Source organism: Bombus pascuorum, chromosome 8 (assembly GCF_905332965.1).
Source record: "Bombus pascuorum chromosome 8, iyBomPasc1.1, whole genome shotgun sequence".
NCBI classification, from domain to species: Eukaryota; Metazoa; Arthropoda; class Insecta; order Hymenoptera; family Apidae; genus Bombus; species Bombus pascuorum.
This window is the reverse complement of record NC_083495.1, coordinates 16720663-16737407: the sequence shown is the minus strand read 5'-3', so window position 1 is coordinate 16737407 and position 16745 is coordinate 16720663. Positions and strand designations below refer to the sequence as shown.

General features: G+C 45.3%; 3 protein-coding genes across 4 annotated transcripts in view; all 3 read left to right on the top strand.

Annotated features, from left to right (window-relative positions):
• The window catches only part of LOC132909551 (E3 ubiquitin-protein ligase MYLIP), a 37491-nt gene extending 34383 nt beyond the window's left edge, over positions 1-3108 (top strand). The window contains exons 5-7 of the mRNA XM_060964456.1: positions 58-274; positions 342-539; positions 618-3108. Coding sequence (XP_060820439.1) covers positions 58-274; positions 342-539; positions 618-950 — 748 coding nt within the window. The 3' untranslated portion in view covers positions 951-3108. The remainder of the gene's footprint in view (positions 1-57; positions 275-341; positions 540-617) is intronic.
• The window catches only part of LOC132909535 (E3 SUMO-protein ligase ZBED1-like), a 57509-nt gene extending 46680 nt beyond the window's left edge, over positions 1-10829 (top strand). Inside the window, exon 5 of the transcript XR_009658552.1 lies at positions 10819-10829. The gene's annotated coding sequence lies outside the window, so the exon portion shown is untranslated. The remainder of the gene's footprint in view (positions 1-10818) is intronic.
• Positions 4300-16745, top strand: part of LOC132909515 (uncharacterized) — a 46566-nt gene continuing 34120 nt past the window's right edge. The window contains exons 1-7 of one of the 2 annotated variants that reach the window (XM_060964383.1): positions 4300-4754; positions 6053-6948; positions 7057-7313; positions 7398-8038; positions 8130-8321; positions 8411-9092; positions 9194-9290. In XM_060964383.1, coding sequence (XP_060820366.1) covers positions 6162-6948; positions 7057-7313; positions 7398-8038; positions 8130-8321; positions 8411-9092; positions 9194-9290 — 2656 coding nt within the window. In that variant the 5' untranslated portion in view covers positions 4300-4754; positions 6053-6161. Of the gene's footprint in view, positions 4755-6052; positions 6949-7056; positions 7314-7397; positions 8039-8129; positions 8322-8410; positions 9096-9193; positions 9291-16745 lie in introns of both variants that reach the window. The other variant, XM_060964382.1, reaches the window with a different exon arrangement.

Sequence of the window (16745 nt, the reverse complement as noted above, 5' to 3'; positions counted from 1 at the left end):
ACTTGACACGGAGCAGCGATTTTACGCAACGCGATTATCGTCCTGTTTGTTTTACAGCATACCATATACGGCGATACAGAGCGCAACCACTCAACGTCGAATGTTTCATTTAGTTTACCTGTCGCTCGACGGCGAGGAGACGTCGTTAAATTTCAAATTAGATTCGAGTCAATCCGCCAGTGGACTTTACCGGGCGATTACCGAGAAGCACGCGTTTTATAGCTGCGAGACGGTCAGGAGCGCGGTTACGGCGCAATTTATACGCGACTTGAAGGTATTTGAAAACAACGACGACATCCTTTCCGCACCTACTCATTCCGTTATTCTCTCTGTACGTACAGGGCACCATTATCTCGATATTCAACGAGGATTCCACGTTGGGAAAGAAATACGTGTTCGATATTCGTAGAACGTGCCGAGAGGTGTACGACAACGCGCGGCGCGCGCTCTACTGCGAAGCTGCGACCGTTAGCCTGCCAGAGGAGAAGGAAATTTTGCAGAAGCAGGATTGCGGAGACTGCGAGGATCCGAAATGCAAGGTATTTCGTCGAATCGAGGAATTTCGATCGAATCGGAAGAACTAGAAAAACAACTGTTTCACGTTGTTCGATTTTCAGGAATCTCGAGAATGTCTAACGAGACTGTTGGACGCGATGCTGTGCCGCATTTGCATGGACCGTAGTTTAGACACCGCCTTGTTTCCTTGCGGACACGCGGTAGCCTGTTTGGATTGCGCCAGACGATGCGAACGTTGTCCTCTCTGTCGAGCCGACATCGACCATTGTCGCACCATATATCTTCCGATCGAGCTAACGCACGTCGACAAGCACAATCCGAAATTGCTCTCGGAATCCATCGAACCTAGTTACGGCAACTCTTCTACCGAGGAAATTCAAAAGAGAAGCTTGGTGGCGGCCGAAAGCTCCGTGGTAAACGCTGACGATATTTGAGAACGTCGTTGCAACACGTTTCGCGCTTCTCCAACATTCTTCTCCAGAATCTTTGCTTGTCGGATCGAGAGAGCGCATTGAGTTTTTCCTCCCGTCTCTACTTATCCTACTGTCTCTGTCTTTCCCTCTTCTCCTATTATTCCTTTGATTTACGCCAAAATCGCACGCATCGACCGCATTCTATATCGTCTTTTCCCGTACATTCGTGTCGTATCCGTACGACGATCGATTTTTCTTTCTTCTTCTTTCGTTCGTTCCAACGCCGCAAAAACGCGAATGATTTGTCGCCGCCACCACCATCGACGAAGAAACGCGACGTTGCCCGTAACGTTCGAAAAACCGAAGAATACGACTCTGTTTTAACCGAGCCCTTTCAAAGGCGAATAATCCGTATAACAAGATCGTGTTCGCCGTCTACGCTTCCTCGTTCGAATAATAAGAGTACGCGTGGTTTTCGTTCGGCGGTCAATCGGGCATTAACTGAAATTTCGTTTCAATGAATCTAGTTCGTATAAACAAACTTTTACTGTATGCCCGTACACACATACTCACTCTCTCTCTCTCTCTCTCTCGTTTAAATACGTATCTACGACGTAATTGTAATAATGTTACACGATACATGTATGTATACTTCTTAATCGAGTAATAACGTTATCGTCTTAATCGCGCGACCGAAAAGTGCTATTAGCAGCGTTGATCTTTGAAAAACGATGCTGTCATTGTTTCCAAGAGAGAGTAGTATATTTTATTTTATCGAAGAGTTTCGTGCGTCGTGTATAGATGTGTTTACTTTTATCGACAGTTGGACCAACGAGTTTTCTCATTTTATTTAAGCGTCGTTTATTATGCTTCTCGACACTTTTGTTCCTCTTAGGTATATTATATCCTCTTTTCTTTTCTCTCTTTCGTACGTACTTTAACTTTGTTTTAGTTACCTAAGGCGGTAGAGCCACCGAGGTTTATTAAAATCGATGACCGTTCGTATTTTCAATATAGCGTATTCATTATGCATACGCGATATGGTTTATAAAACGACTGCTATAACGCTCCCCTTCTTCTAGAAGACGTTTCATCCGAGTCACTCGAATCTCACGTCACTCGATCGTTAGGTCATCCATTGATCGATCGTTAGCGCGATAAAATTTTCTTCATTGAGAGCGACCCGTGATAATTGTATCAATTTTATTGTCACGAATGGCCTACATAAGTGGAATTTCCAGCATTCGAGGAACGGACGAGTTATCTCTGTTTTGAAACGTCTTGTACAAGAAGGAAACCTTGTTACGGTAATATCTGTTTATATGTACATAAAAAAAGTGAGAGATAACCCCTGGATAGGGTCAAGCGAGTAAAAGTCACGAGTTCGCCAAATGTCAAATCTGATTTAACAAACTCGGTGCGAATGCCATCTTTTAAGTAAGAGAAAATCGTAATAAAAGAAATGCATATGTTAATCGATGTGCTTTGCATGCAAAAGACAATTGACACGAGATCGATGATAGTTCGTTTCGAAGGAGCACACACGAGAAAAGGCTGTTTCCAATCAAAAGAAAATAGAATGCAAATATCGTAACATATTATTTATATCGTCTACTCGCGAGACATCGTTCTTCTTTCGCGTCCTCGATCGACGACTCTTTTATCGTCCGACATCCGTGGCTGGCGTTTCAGCAGACTCGAACGCTCGTCGGAACAGAGGATACCGGGGAGAATGAAAGTCAAAGAAATTGTTATAGTCATTCATCAATGCAAAACAGATCTAGTTGGTAATTACTCATAAGGGAAGAAACAGTAGCATTAAGTCGACGTAGCGTAATCCCTTTTTTCCTGACATTCGTAGCGCTTTACATCTCTCATCTATGTATGCCATTTAGTTCCCTTTAGTATTTTTCTAACCTATCGTTGTTACGAAAATCGTGATTACGCTGCTTTTCTAAGTCAAATACCGATCCGAAGGGTTCTACGAAAACGCAAATGTAATAGATATGCAACAATAATATTCAAATACAAAGTTAAGCAGACGTATCGGTGCATTGTATTTCTTCATGGTCGGAAATAAAAATATTTTCTTCGAAATTCTCCAATTACGTTGTGTCGACGTTCAACGTTGACGTGCTTTTATTCGTTAGGTGATAATTTTCCAAGCACGCGCTATAAACAAACCGTTTTATACGTATACACGTAGTATCGATGGTCCGTGGTCTCGAGGATGGAAACAATTTTTACCACTGCTATGCGTTTACTCGATATATGTAAGTTTAATAATAATTACAACGATAACATCGTTATGATAAAAAAAAAAACAAAATATTTGTGATTAACTCTCTGTATAAATGCGAAGAAATTTCAAATCATTGTAATTGTTAGATCTGTAAGGTAGAAACTTGAAAGATATACGAGAGAATGGATTTTTAAGAATTATCATTTGCAAAGAGTATTTTTAAAGTATTTCCAATTATTTTTTAGTATTATATCAGGATTCCACTTTAATTAGTGGTGTATACATATGAGACCGATACACACTATAAAAGATAATTTTTAGCATTATAAAGGTACAGTGTCCCAACCTGTTGATTAAATATTATAAAATATCAACCGTTGTATACCCTTTATTCTCGTTTATTCCACACGCCTTCTCCCAATGTTAAAAACGAACGAAAAGAAGCGTACGTACATCTCGCGTCTAATTGCGAGTCGATTACTTTCGCGCAACGAAATCGCTTTGCTGATATCGGAGTGTAGGTTGTCGTAAACGATTTTTTACATCAAATCTTTTTATAATTTTTTGCGAGTTAAATTCAATGGAAAGTTCAATGAACGTATCCACTGTATCTTACACGCGAGATAAAATTAATCTCGTACTTCTATATTTTTCGCTTTAATCGTTTTACCGTACGTACGGACATGTAAATAAAACTTTGGTGGGTTTAATCGGACGGATAAACCGAATAAAAATGAATTTTGAAACAAATATATTTACGCGTAACTAAAAACAACAGGTTACAAGTCTAAACGTATCGATCCAAGGATTAATGCACCAATCAATCGGCAACTGGATCGTCTATTTATATTTAAACTCGTATTTCGTATTTTAATTTTGATTTAATTTCGATTCTCACAGATCCTACAGTTCCATGATATTCGAACGACGCTTTAAAAAATCTAACGCTTTTAAGAAAAACTATCTTTCTCGCGTTTAACGTTTGATTTCATTCGATCGAATTCGGATTAAACGATTTTTATGATGCGAATAAAACGGATAACAAAGAGCATACGTAGATAGAAACGAAAGCACCGTTTAAGTGGAAAAATTTTTAATGTGGCGCCAAATTATACCGAGCAGCAGTTGAGTTAGGATCTGCGATGTCTGCGCGTGCGTCGTACATTTTAATTGGTTCACGCAGCGGCATTGTCATATGACGAAGCTGCGTGGCATCATGGGAAGCAGGTCGCAATTTTGCAACATGGCGGTGAATTGAGCCAAAGTCGCGGTCCTGTGCCATCAGAAAATGTATTTTTCATAGTCGAGCAACTTCTTTTATTGTACTCTTGATGTATGCGACAGTGTAGTACGGGTTCGGGTCGTGTTAGACGATACACTGTGCATGTAAATATGAGTGTAACGAAGCACAACGTTATTTCGAAGGTGACACCCCGCAACTCGGTGTGGTGTTCGACCACGTATGGCAGAGACTAGAATCCGAGATAAGGAAGCTCTGCTTCGCCTAAGTAATACGTATCGCCAATCAAAATTACCACCACGAAGTAGCGATGCGGTGGTTACCCAATCCGAACTGTGAAAATGTGAGTGTTTTATGTAAAACGTAAAGTGTGCATACGAAAGTGCCTGTGGGTGCGTATTTCGGTAGCGAGGAGAGTGCACGGGTGCCTTGTCTGCGATATCCAACATCCCTTTTCCACGTTTATTCCGTTTATCTCACCGTCAAAATTCCTCTAATTTTACTTTCAATCATCCTGATTTTCGATCGTTCGATTCGACTGAATCTCAATCACGAAAACCTGAATATACAAATTGGTTCTGTTCAGTGCGCAACCATTACCTTAAACACTTTTAACCGCATTCGTAATTTCTTCCCGTTTACAAAAAAAAATGAAAAATATTCCACAAACTTCCCTGTATCTGCTGGTAACCGTGTTCTGGTCATTGAAAAATGCATAATCCGATCGATTTCTTCGATAGTGCTTACCTTTGATCCGTGCTCGTGTTTCATTCTTACCTGTGTGCTTAAATTATATTCTATACGAAATCACCATAAACACGATACAAACGGAACGGCCATCCCTTAATTTCTTTTACTATTGCCGATATCCGAAAAAGTGTTCTATGGTCGGTGTCGGTAAACGTCGATGTAGCAACGCTCCAAAAATACCACATGTTACGGTATTCTAAAAGCATCGTGCGTTGCAATACTTCTCACAAACGATAAGAGTGTACAACGGTTAACAATACGTCCTATTTACCGTTCGAAATAACCATTTTCCGAGCAATAAAATACAGTATTTTCGAAAATTTAGTTGGATTTATCACGACGGTTTTCAAATGTACATTCCAACATTTTTGTTTACTTGCACCCTTCTGCACCTTTGTACTGTTATGATTGCAATAACGTAGGTTTTGAGGCTGTGTCACGGTTGATCTTATCTTATTGGAATCAAACGTAATTAAGAAGATGAAAGAGCCAATTCTGTTGATTGTAAAATTCTGTTTGTACAACAGTTGGTTAATCCGCAGAGTTATTAATACATATTATGTAATTAAATAAATCTGCTTCTTCGCGCTTGCAAGAACTGAATTTTTTTTCTACGCTAGATAAAGAACAGGGTTACGATTATGCTATGATAAACTTATCGATATACAATCAGATCCTGCAAAACATTTCAAAATGATATTCCTCGAGTCCTTTTATACTCCTTATCGTCTATATTTCATATAAGGCATCGGTTGTACTGATCGTCGCTATTAAGCTTTTTATTTGAGACGTATAGTAGTAATAGTAATAGTAATAATACAGATAATAATGATGATAATAATAATAATAGTAAAAGGTTATAGACTAACAAGATGTTTTCTTATTTTACAGATATTTGCAAAATTCAAAAATTTTGTCGGTTATTGTAACTTGTGATCGTATATGTGTGCCAAACAGAGATATATAAGAGGGCATTGAAGAGACCCAATGGTTTCCTGACATGATGGAAGGTAATCTATATGTGAAAAATGAGCCGGGACTTGACGGGCAATCGCTTGCAAACCCACAAGTAAACTCATCCTCGGAGGATACAGGAGGTGCCAGGGTTTGTTTTGTTTGCGGTACTATAGGCCACGGGGAACAATATTGGTTGAGAGTGAAACCAAGTCCGGGTGGTGCGCCAAACGAACCTTACTTTCCATTTCTTGAATCCCATGAACCACCTAATGGGTATCGTGGAGAGGGAGCTAGAAGCGGAGCAGTCAAGGCATGCAGTCTTTGCTACGCCTTGCTGTTACAACAATGGGAAAGCTACGAACAGGATGCTAGACCTCATAGTCAAAGAATTTATTGGTTAAAAAGATGCGACGGTGGTCCATTTACGGGAGCTGAGATGGCTCTTCAAGGGGAATACGCGGCTCAAGTCCTGGGCTTAACCAATGACCAAACTCCGCAGCTCAGACCCGAAAACCGACCGATTGGAATCTCTCCGCGACTTCCGCTAAATTCACCATCGCCTAGAGTGGAACAACAGACAAGGCCATCGTCGAATTCCATTGAACTGCCAAGACCACATTCTAATACAGCAGAAACGCACAGACACTTGGAACAAGCGAGGCTTGCAATGGAATCTCCCCATCAAAGACTGCAATCGCCGCATCAAAGGTTACAAAGTCCTCGACAGCTTGTAGAAGATTCGAGAATATCGAACGAAGCGGCATTGGATTTAAGACACGCACCTAGGAGTTCACCTGCACCGCAACCAGCTTTACCACCACAACCTCAACGTAAGCTCTAATTTATGTTTGTTACTCGGGCAAGAATTACATTTTACGATGTTTATTTATAATTGTGTGTTATAATATTTAAATTGGGTTTTAATCGAACGATTCCAGCCATTTACAGCGGAGGATCGACGTCGAGTGCCGGCACTGATATCTTAGATCTCTCGATGCCGGATAAAAATTCGGTTACGGAAGTCTGCTACGTATGTGGGGATGAGTTCACACGAGGATCACTTAGTCACATCGCAGCGAAACCACTGCCAACCCCGCCACATCCTTCCGCCAGTCCCTCGCCATTTTTCCCTTCGCTGATGCTTCATCCAAGACCAAGTAGGAGCCGACCAATGGATAGCGCTGGGCGTGTACAAGTACGTGTATCATCTTCGTTATTTCTTGTTAATCGCCCGTGTAAATACCTGTACTTGGGATTTAATTCGTTTCCTTGGTTATAGGCCTGTTCAGCGTGTCAAAATCATCTTCTATTACAATGGAAGGAATACACCGACCAAGGAGTTCCACACGGTGATCGGAATTACACGCTTCGTAAACGGCAAGCAGCTATAATAGAAGCAACTACTTTTACCTGTTACACTTGCGCGCTTGACTACCCTTCAAAAAATATTAGACTTATTTACTGCTGTCGTAATCCCGAGAAGGAGACGTACTATCCTTTTATTTATTCTCTGAGACCTCCGCAAGGAGCTAGTCCTATTAGTCCTCAGGGGCTGGTGCAAATTTGCTCCGTTTGTTATAAAAATTTGCCAGAAAGACAGCAATTATTCGGTGAAGAAAATCGCGAGGGTCAAGCGTGTATGCAGATGGTGGATTTTCGACAGCGGGGTCCTTCTCCGAGACCGGTAGTGTCAAAGTCCCCAGCCAATTCTGCCGGCAGTGATATTCGTTTCAAACCGTACGATTTGAACAAATCGAGCGTTGCTACGAACAAACAACGTAGCGCGACGATAAAAGGATCCACCCCTGGGCAACGAAACTCACCGAACAACGGGCCCGCCGAAAATGGGACCGTTCCTCTCGGCCAAAACTATAGGTGCTATATTTGTGAGAGATTGTATCCTCGTTCTCACATGAAATGGTACGATATACAGAGTTGCCGTTATTCTTTGTTACGTATGTCGTTTCGATTCGTACGGGCATTAATCGTCACGTTTGTTTGTCGTTGAAAGGTTGTCTACGAGTCCCGAAGGAATGAATTCGCACGCTATGCATTTTCCATGTTTAAGGGGAATGGCACGTACGTCGGAAAATGCCTGTATGGATAGTCACGGTAGGGTGTTAGCTTGTACTCACTGCGTGAATCATCTTGCCCAACAATGGGAAAGTATGGATGCCGAACGAGTTCCTTTAGAACGTCGCAGGTTAGTCGCTGTACAAATAAAATCTTTGGACAACCTTTTACATGGTAATCGCGTTTTTCTCTCGAATCTTTATTATCGTCATCTTTTAGGTACGATATTCCTAGTCCACATCCAAACGGCGACGTGAATCGATCAATCGCCACCCCACCGAGTTCTAGTTCGGATCGAACGTTCGGTAGTAACCCAGGCACATCGAGCAGTTCTATATATTGTTTCTTATGTGGCCTGCATAGTGATTTAACCCTCGCAAGAGTGTTGTATGGTCGGCCTCAGGGTCGTAACGCGCCATTTTTCCCCGAATTACTACGTCATCAGTCTCCGCCGAACGCCGAGCAACTTAGGGAAGACGGTTCTGCGCTAGTATGCACGTTCTGTTATCATTCACTTTTGGCGCAGTGGCGTCGTTACGAATCTCTTCCGAGTGGTCAACAAGCGAATGCTGCGGAAAGGCAATACAACACGCACGATTACTGCTGTTACGTTTGTGGTATTACGACGTACAGGAAACGCGTCAGAGCGTTGCTAGTGAAGGACTTTCCTTTCCTGAGATATCACAGACAACCAGAGAAGAGCCTGTTATTGGAAAACGGAGATTTCGCAGTGGTCTGTTTAGACTGTTACGAAACATTGCGAACACAAAGCCTCGAATACGAACGATGGGGCCTACCCGTTGAAAAACGCGAATACAATTGGATAGTGCAACCTCCGCCGCCGGAAGATAGCCCTGACGCAGCTGTCGCGAGATTGCCATCCGGTGAAAGATCCGAGAAGGTGGTGAGTCATTTTCCGATAACTATGGTTTCTAAGTTGGATGCGCGCCATCGGATGAATAATTTATCAATATGCTTTGAACGTTCGTATATATTCCGTAGGTGCCACCGACGTTAACGGTTAAACCAGCACGGAAAAACTGTTCACCGAAGGCACCGGATAAGAAGGTTCCGGTCAAAGTTCCAGAAAAAGAACAAGGTAAGTGGAAAATGTTTTCGATCGTCGTTACGCGTATAACATGTTTGTAAGGGAAGTTTTAATCGAAGAAAATATAGACAGCAAACTTTACGTTGCAAACTTTTAGTTGAACTTCTCGTTTAAAGGGAAAGGGGAAGCAACGGAACGTATACATGGAGAAATCCGAGATGCTTCTTATTTAGTCGACTTTTTTTCTTCGTTTATAATCCCGTATATGCATGCTTATACATACATAGCAAGATTAAGTATACAAGTGTCTTAGATAACGAAAAATATTATGTATGTGGTCAAACATTTGCCAGACACGCTAAGGTTATCGGTTTACGTTGGAACGCTATCTCCTGCGTAAGCATTCACTTCAGAGTTACTCGAGACGAATACGTTAGATTTTACGTCGCTGTATGTGTACGTATTTTTTCTTTTACCGTTCTTTTACTCTTTCTTTTAACGGTTGCACTTGGACTTTTTTCTTTTATCGAACGATGCTGTTTCGTTAAAGTCAAGATAACGAATATATTTTCGCACAGATTAAATTTCAAGAGATAACGAATATACCTATACATAGATGTATGCACGTACTCGAACGAAGAGACGACGTATCGAAGATGCGGCGAGAGTGGTCGGTGCGATGAAAAGGATAGAAATAGCGGGCGAATGGACGAGAAAGCTCTTAAAAAATCTAACAGTTGCGAATCGCCTAAGAAGATGGCCGCTCTTTTCTTTCTTTCTTCTTCTTCTTCTTTCCTTTATCCCGTTTTTATTCATTCACTTCGATCTTACGTCCAAAGAAAATATTTACCACGACGTATAATTTGTTAAAGCTTTTCCTTTTCTCTGTTCATGCTTAGCATGTCGGGTTTTCAAGTCGCTAGAAAGCTTCCCAATGAAATTTTGACGCGGTTGTTCGGTAAATTTCCAAAACGTTTAAGCATTCGCGGTTCGCATGTTTTCTCAAAGAACAATAGCTCGCCCAGGCAAGCTACTTTCCATCTTCGCTACTGTTAGTCCACAACACCTTCTCCGCTTTCTTTTCTTTTTATCGTTCTGACTTGCCAAACATGTACACGCTTTCGTACCAGAAGGTAAGTTTCGTCGAGTTCGCGTCGACGATCGTGTAACAGCATCGCGCGGACCTGCTATTTAGCAGTCGTAAAATTCTTGACGAGAGGCTGGAAACAAATTTTGTTTTCGATACAAGCGTGTTAGGAAGCGGCAAAACCGTGAAAATATCGCAACGACGACGAGAAATAATATTTTTCACGCAATTCGTTTACTCGACGAAACAAAGATGTTCGAGGTTTTCGCGAAGAACAAAATTTAACGATAAATTAAAAAAACGATAAATTATATAGATCGCGACAGATAGTCTGGATAAAGCCACCGGGAAATTCGATCGTACGCCACGATACGGCTTACGGTTAAACATTCGGATGAACCGCAGAAGTAAACTAATTGCAGCGTAAATACAGAGGTTACAAGTTGGAAAGAAAATAGCTTTCAAAGGAAACACGATCACCGAGATGAAAAGGTCGATTAAGGTCGGTCGATCTGGCTTAGAGGAAGTAGGTGGTTGGAGACGTTAGAGAGACTTAACGCGGTGGTTTGGTAGACAGGGTAGTAGCGCTCGTTGACAGTGACAGGGGGTAAGCGAAGGAGAGCGAAAGCAGGAAGGAGGGTGCGATGGAGAAGTAGAAGGAAGGAAGGATCGAAGGAGAAAGAGCAAATGCCCGCAGCGCGACACCGCATTGCGCCCACTTGCCAACCCGCCCAACACCTAAATTCGAATTAGGAAACCAGCCTTGTCGTTTCTCGTCAACACGACTCTCCTCTCCTGGAAAGCGTACAGAGGCAGGACATCGTCGTCTGCTTATACCACCGTGTATAGAGAGGGGAAATAAAGCGCGGACACGGGAAAGAGACACGCGGACTAAAAGGGGACTAGGCTCGTGTGTATGCGCGCCTGTATTATACTCGTACGTGTACGTGTATCTATACGTATATAGGGAAGTTCTATCCTTTACGACCTTCCTTTGCTCTCTCGCTGCTAGAAGTGCAATCAGAGGGAGAGAGGTAAAGTGCTCGTTTTCCTCTTCCTTTGGGAATCGATATCAACGTTATCGACTGCTTTTCTCGCTCCTTGTCGCTCGAAGTTCTACATCGGGGTTGCTCACGTATTCTCGGCAGGCGCGCAGCCAAAAGGCTCGATTTTGGCGCACATTCTCCACCGCCAAATCGCTGCCAAGTCTCGATTCGAGCGATTCCGCTTTCCTTCCTCTTAAACGATACGCGATAAATGTATTTTTTAACCACGTTCGCGCGTCTTTCCACGCTTGCCTCTTTCGAGAAGATCGTTCTCGAATGTAAAGATCCATCAGAGAAATTTCAGCGTATCCGCTGCTCGATGTTGCGTCGATTTCGCAAAGTCGATCGCCTTAATCGGGTTGATGCCACGCAGCTATATATCGGCCCGTTACTCTACACGCGCCCTCTTAACGCGCTGCGCACGGTCCCTCTGTCGGCCCGTGTTAATAATTAACCACCGACTGGCGTGGGAGTAGTTTCGCCCACCTCTTGCGGCCAGCTGGTTTTATTTCGAGTAACGTTCTGCTCGCGCTCTCTTCTCTTCCCCCCCCCTCCTGGTTCCCCACTCTGCCGTTTACCGATACAAAGTAACGTGGAATTCCTTTTTCCAAGCTCGTCTCGGAATTTTACGGCTTTTTCTGAAACTTTTCGATTCCTTTTGCGAGTCTCGATTTAGCCTCGGCTCTTCCTAGCGCTTCGTGACGCAAAAAGTATCCTCGTAGGAGACTAGACGCTAGGTTATGCCTAGAAATCGGGCAGGCGATATAAATGCCAAGATGCGTCAAGTTCGTTCAAGGTGAAAACCTCGATAAAAATAGTAGAGCTTATTAGCCCCGGGGGAGTTAGCGTCTTCGGAGGGTAACGGCGAAGGTGAACGGAAAGGGGAAAGGAGAAGTGGGAAACGAGAAAGGGAACTGGAACCGTAACGCGAATGCGAACGCGAGCGTATTGGATTGAAGCGAGGGTGAGCATGACCAACCGTGTTTGTATATCCGGAGATTCGCAGCAGGGAACGAACTAAAGGCAGAAAGAGAAGAGTGAGAGAGAGAGAGGGGGGGAGAGAAAGGCCGCGAGAGAAGGATAAGCGAGTGAAGAGGGTTGGTCACGGCACGAGCAGAGGTGGAAGAGGATAGCGTGCCACGAGGGAAGAAGAAGCGCGAGCGGGGGAACTCGGGGGAAGTTCCCTGTCGCCGGCACGCATTGATTTTGCTCGACAGACAGCCGCCTGTTGGGTTCTCTGACTCGGGCATCTAACTTTGCCGTCGCTCGCATACCGTCTTTCCGTCTTCCTCGCCGCCGATCTCGTGGCTCGTGGCCTCTTGTCTTTTTCCTTCGCGTCGCGCGTACGATCGCTGCTATACGTACGTACATATTTCGGCCGCGCGACGCCTATCGCGTTCCAACTTCTCCTTCGCCTCCCGACCAGCCTCTTGCCAATTAGCGAACGTCGACGCCGACGTCGACGTTGATACAGCGTCGCGCTGTACGCGCAACTTTGTCCCACCACGAATTATATTCGAGAAACTCGCTTCTTCTTATCTCGCCCTGTTGATACTCGCGATGCCACCACGAACACTACCGTTCTTACTTACTTGTTCGTGAATACGTTTTAATTCGCTAAAGATTTAATTTAGAAACGATTCGAAAGAATACGGTCTGGCAGTTGTTAGGTCGATAATAAACTTTAATAGACGTATCAATCCTTCGATTATAACGTTCTTCTCTTTCTGCCAACCGGACTTTGCCTCGTTTCGTGTTTTGCGTCGCTTCGTGCTAGCGAACTCGTATCGATCGCGCGTCTTGCGTAACACGGTTTCGCGATAGATCGATTTCGTCTATCGATGATCCGTTCGTTGTCGTATAGCGATCGCTGTAAAAGTCGAGTACAATTTTCGATTCGAGAACCTGCGAGCAAAGAGGTGGAATCGATCGAGTCGTTTTACGAACGCGTCGGTAATTCGATTAACAGGTTGATCACGAATTCGCCGCGCGTCTCCACCTTGCTCGCGTCTAAACCGGATTTGTTTCGAACCAACCTGCCATTGTCTCGCCGGCTTCGATAAAACTTGAAAGACGTTCGTCGTGCGATTTTTCCAGAATCAAGACACCGCGATAATCACGATCGCGATATATCGGATATCGAAACGGTGGAATTATTTACAAAGCGAACGACTAGGTGATCGTGATACGCTCGACTTTGTTCCGCGGTCGGTTCCGTTTATCGGCCATTTCGTTCTCGCCTCTTGCGTTTATAGAGTTTCGCTCGTCTAACGCGTGGCACTCTCGCGTTGAAAGAGCAAGGAAGGGATGACGATCGTGGTATGGTCAGACCGAAGCAAGTAGCTGGATTTGAATGGGGGTTGGCGCGAGCGGACGGCAGAGAGACAGAGAGAGAGATAGAGAGAGAGAGCGCAAGAGAACGAGTGCGAGGGCCGAAGGGGAGAGAGAAACGTAGATCGGTGGCTAGGAGATGGAAGGGGAGGAAACTGAGCGGCTTGCTGGTTTCACAGCGCGTGCCGCTTCAGCGCCAGATGGCTTACAAAGTGGAAGAGAGATAGCAGGATCTTGCTCCGTATACATGCCCTCTTCTCGCCTATTACCACGAGGCAGCGAGCGGGTGTATGATTACGCAGGCGGCAGGGAAGAGAGGAAACGGAACGTAGTCGACGTTCCCAAATACGCTCCGTTTCGTCTCTTTCCCTTTCTTCGTATTCTTCTTCTTCTTCGTCTTGTGATTTTTCGTTTTCATCGTGTCATTTTTCCAAACTCTTTCTCTCCCTTCGAAACTGTCGAAAAAAAACATCGCTGTGTCGGCTGAAGCAGGAAAAAGACGCGACGAAATCGTTGGCGATCGTACGATTCCGAGATCCTTGCTCGAGCTTCGTGCGAACTAAGTGGAAAAGACGTTAGCGGCGATGGACGGTCGCGCGAAAAATAATTTCGGAACCACGACACGGTCGTTCGGTGAAAGTCGTGTACGCGAGCCGAGCGATACCAGGGATGATGCGTCGTCGACAAAAAGAGAAGAAAGGATTACCGCCGGCTCGTGAAACGACTGGCAAAGACGCGTGTAATAACGCGCGACGGGTTCCATTGGCCGAAAAGCAGGCGTAGTCTGGCTTGTCGCACGCTCGTATTCTACTCTCGCTCGAACGGATCGGACGATCTTGCTCGGAGCGCACCGTGGTATCTGTACGATCGCGTTGGCACGGTGGAGGGGCGAAAGGGACACGAAGGCGAACGAAGCGCGTCGAACGCGCGACTCGGCTCTTTAGTCGAGTACCAGCCACCGTTGGTGTCGTTTCATGGTGGTCGATTCGTTCTCGAACGCCACGTGAGAGAAAGAGAGAGAACGAGTAACTCGTTAACGATGGATTTTGTCCGTCACAGTGTATAACCGGTCTGTCGCGATTGCTCGTTTATTCGGTCGATCGGTCTGTCCGTCTATCGGTCCGTTGGTCGGTAAAAGACGCGAGCGCACGCGCAACGCGTGTCGCGAACAAAAGACAGCGATACCGACGCGTTTTAAAAGCGTCTCCTATACTCTCGGCTGATTCCAACTTCCCCCTCCCTTTCACGGCACTAATTCTCCTCTTTCTCGCCTGTCCGTCCCTGTCTCCGTTCCTCTTGGCTGTGTACGCTCGGCCTCGGTTGGCTGCGAGGCGCGCGCGTGAAAATATATCCTGGCCGTCTGGCGGTAGCGCCGAAGCATTCAGTCAATTAGCCGTAATGGCACGACCTGCCGCGTCGGTCTCGGCCAATTAAGTGGTGATTAGTGCGCGGAACTCCACCATCGCCCGTATCTCTCTCACACTCTTTCCGCGCGCTCTCGCGCGCGCTTGTGTGTGCGTGTGTGTGTGTGTACTCGGTTCAACGATAGATTGCGCGCGCGAGCGTGGTGCTTCTCGTGCGTAGGTGTTCGCGCTGCTGCCAGTCACGAGTGGAGTGCGGTACGAGTAGCAACTTTCTTGCTCCGTAAACGTTCTCGCGTCGGTCTACGACCAACGAAACAGCGCGTGGCGACTGGATCGTTCGTCGGTTATCGTGTTGTTCTTGTACCGTTCGGTAACCGCTATCGACTCGCGATAACGTTAACGCAGGAACGCGATCCTGAAAGAAGAGCGAAACTCTATCTCGCGCGGTCGTGTCGAATGTGCGAATCGCGGACGGTAGCGCGATCCGTTCGGAAGCTGTAAATCACGCGTCGACGTCGAACAAGAGCGGCGAGAGTATGCGCGATGAACGATGATACCGGTCGAGTAGCGTTACCGCGCGTTGCGAACCGTTTGGAGAGTGGAACCACGCCGATTCATCGCCAAGTAGCGACGTTTCTCGTCGGGCCGTGTTCGCTTAGTTCGTGTTGATCGTTCTATTCTCGACTCGCGGCTACGTGCTTGATCGATCGGTGATTTATTTTTAACTATCGCGGAAAACCTTCTCGCGAAAGAGAAGCTGGTGTGCTGTAATAAAGGGATAAGTGCGTGGAATGCATGCGTCGATCGAGGATCGATGGATCGACGAGTGGTGGATGTAAAAAAATGCAGTTCGATCGATTAAAGGAGGTCACGAAGAAAAAACGGCCTCCTGCCATAGTTTCCTGCTAGCTTCGCAGCATCGCGTGCATTTCCCTCGAGTCTACGCTGTCAGCGAAGCTCTTGTACGACATCAGCCAGAATGGACTTCCGGGCGCCGCATCCACTCGTGCATCCTTCGCACGCCGGACATCCTTATTATTATCCAGGTATATTTTTTTCAGCCACCTTTCCTTTGTCGTCTCCACCATTCTTTTCTCTCTCTCTTTCTCTTTCTTTGTCTTAATGTCGCTCGCTCGCTCTATTTCTCTTTTCTCGAATTCTCGTTTACTCTTATTTATCCGGGCTACTCGATATTCGTGTCTCGTTACGCGAAAGTCTTTTCGCGATAGCGAGAGTCGATTCTCGTTCAGCCAGCGTTTCGTCGCTTTCACCAAAGTTTCTAGCATCCGCGATTGACGTGCGGTGCTCGCCAACACTCGTGGAAGGGGAAAAAAGGTCTGGCCGCTGAAAGAAAGAGGCGCGAGCCTTCTAACTCGTTCGCCACAGAGCCGTACACACTCGGCCGAGTACTGGCAATTTTCTTAACTACCTTGCCGTACTTTGCCTCCGGTTGGTCGTCGCGTGTATAATTTTAGTTATCGCCACCACCGTACGTACTCTCGCAGAGTCGCGAGAGAAAGCAACCGTCGTCGTGCATGGATATTCCGTGCAAGTCCTATAAACGTCCGTATAAATCGCTTAACCGTATCGTACTTGTACGTACGGTGCGTCGTCTTCCTTTTTTTTCCTCGCTTTCTTTTCGTCGGTCGATCTTGAATCTGCGACTATACACGCAGCT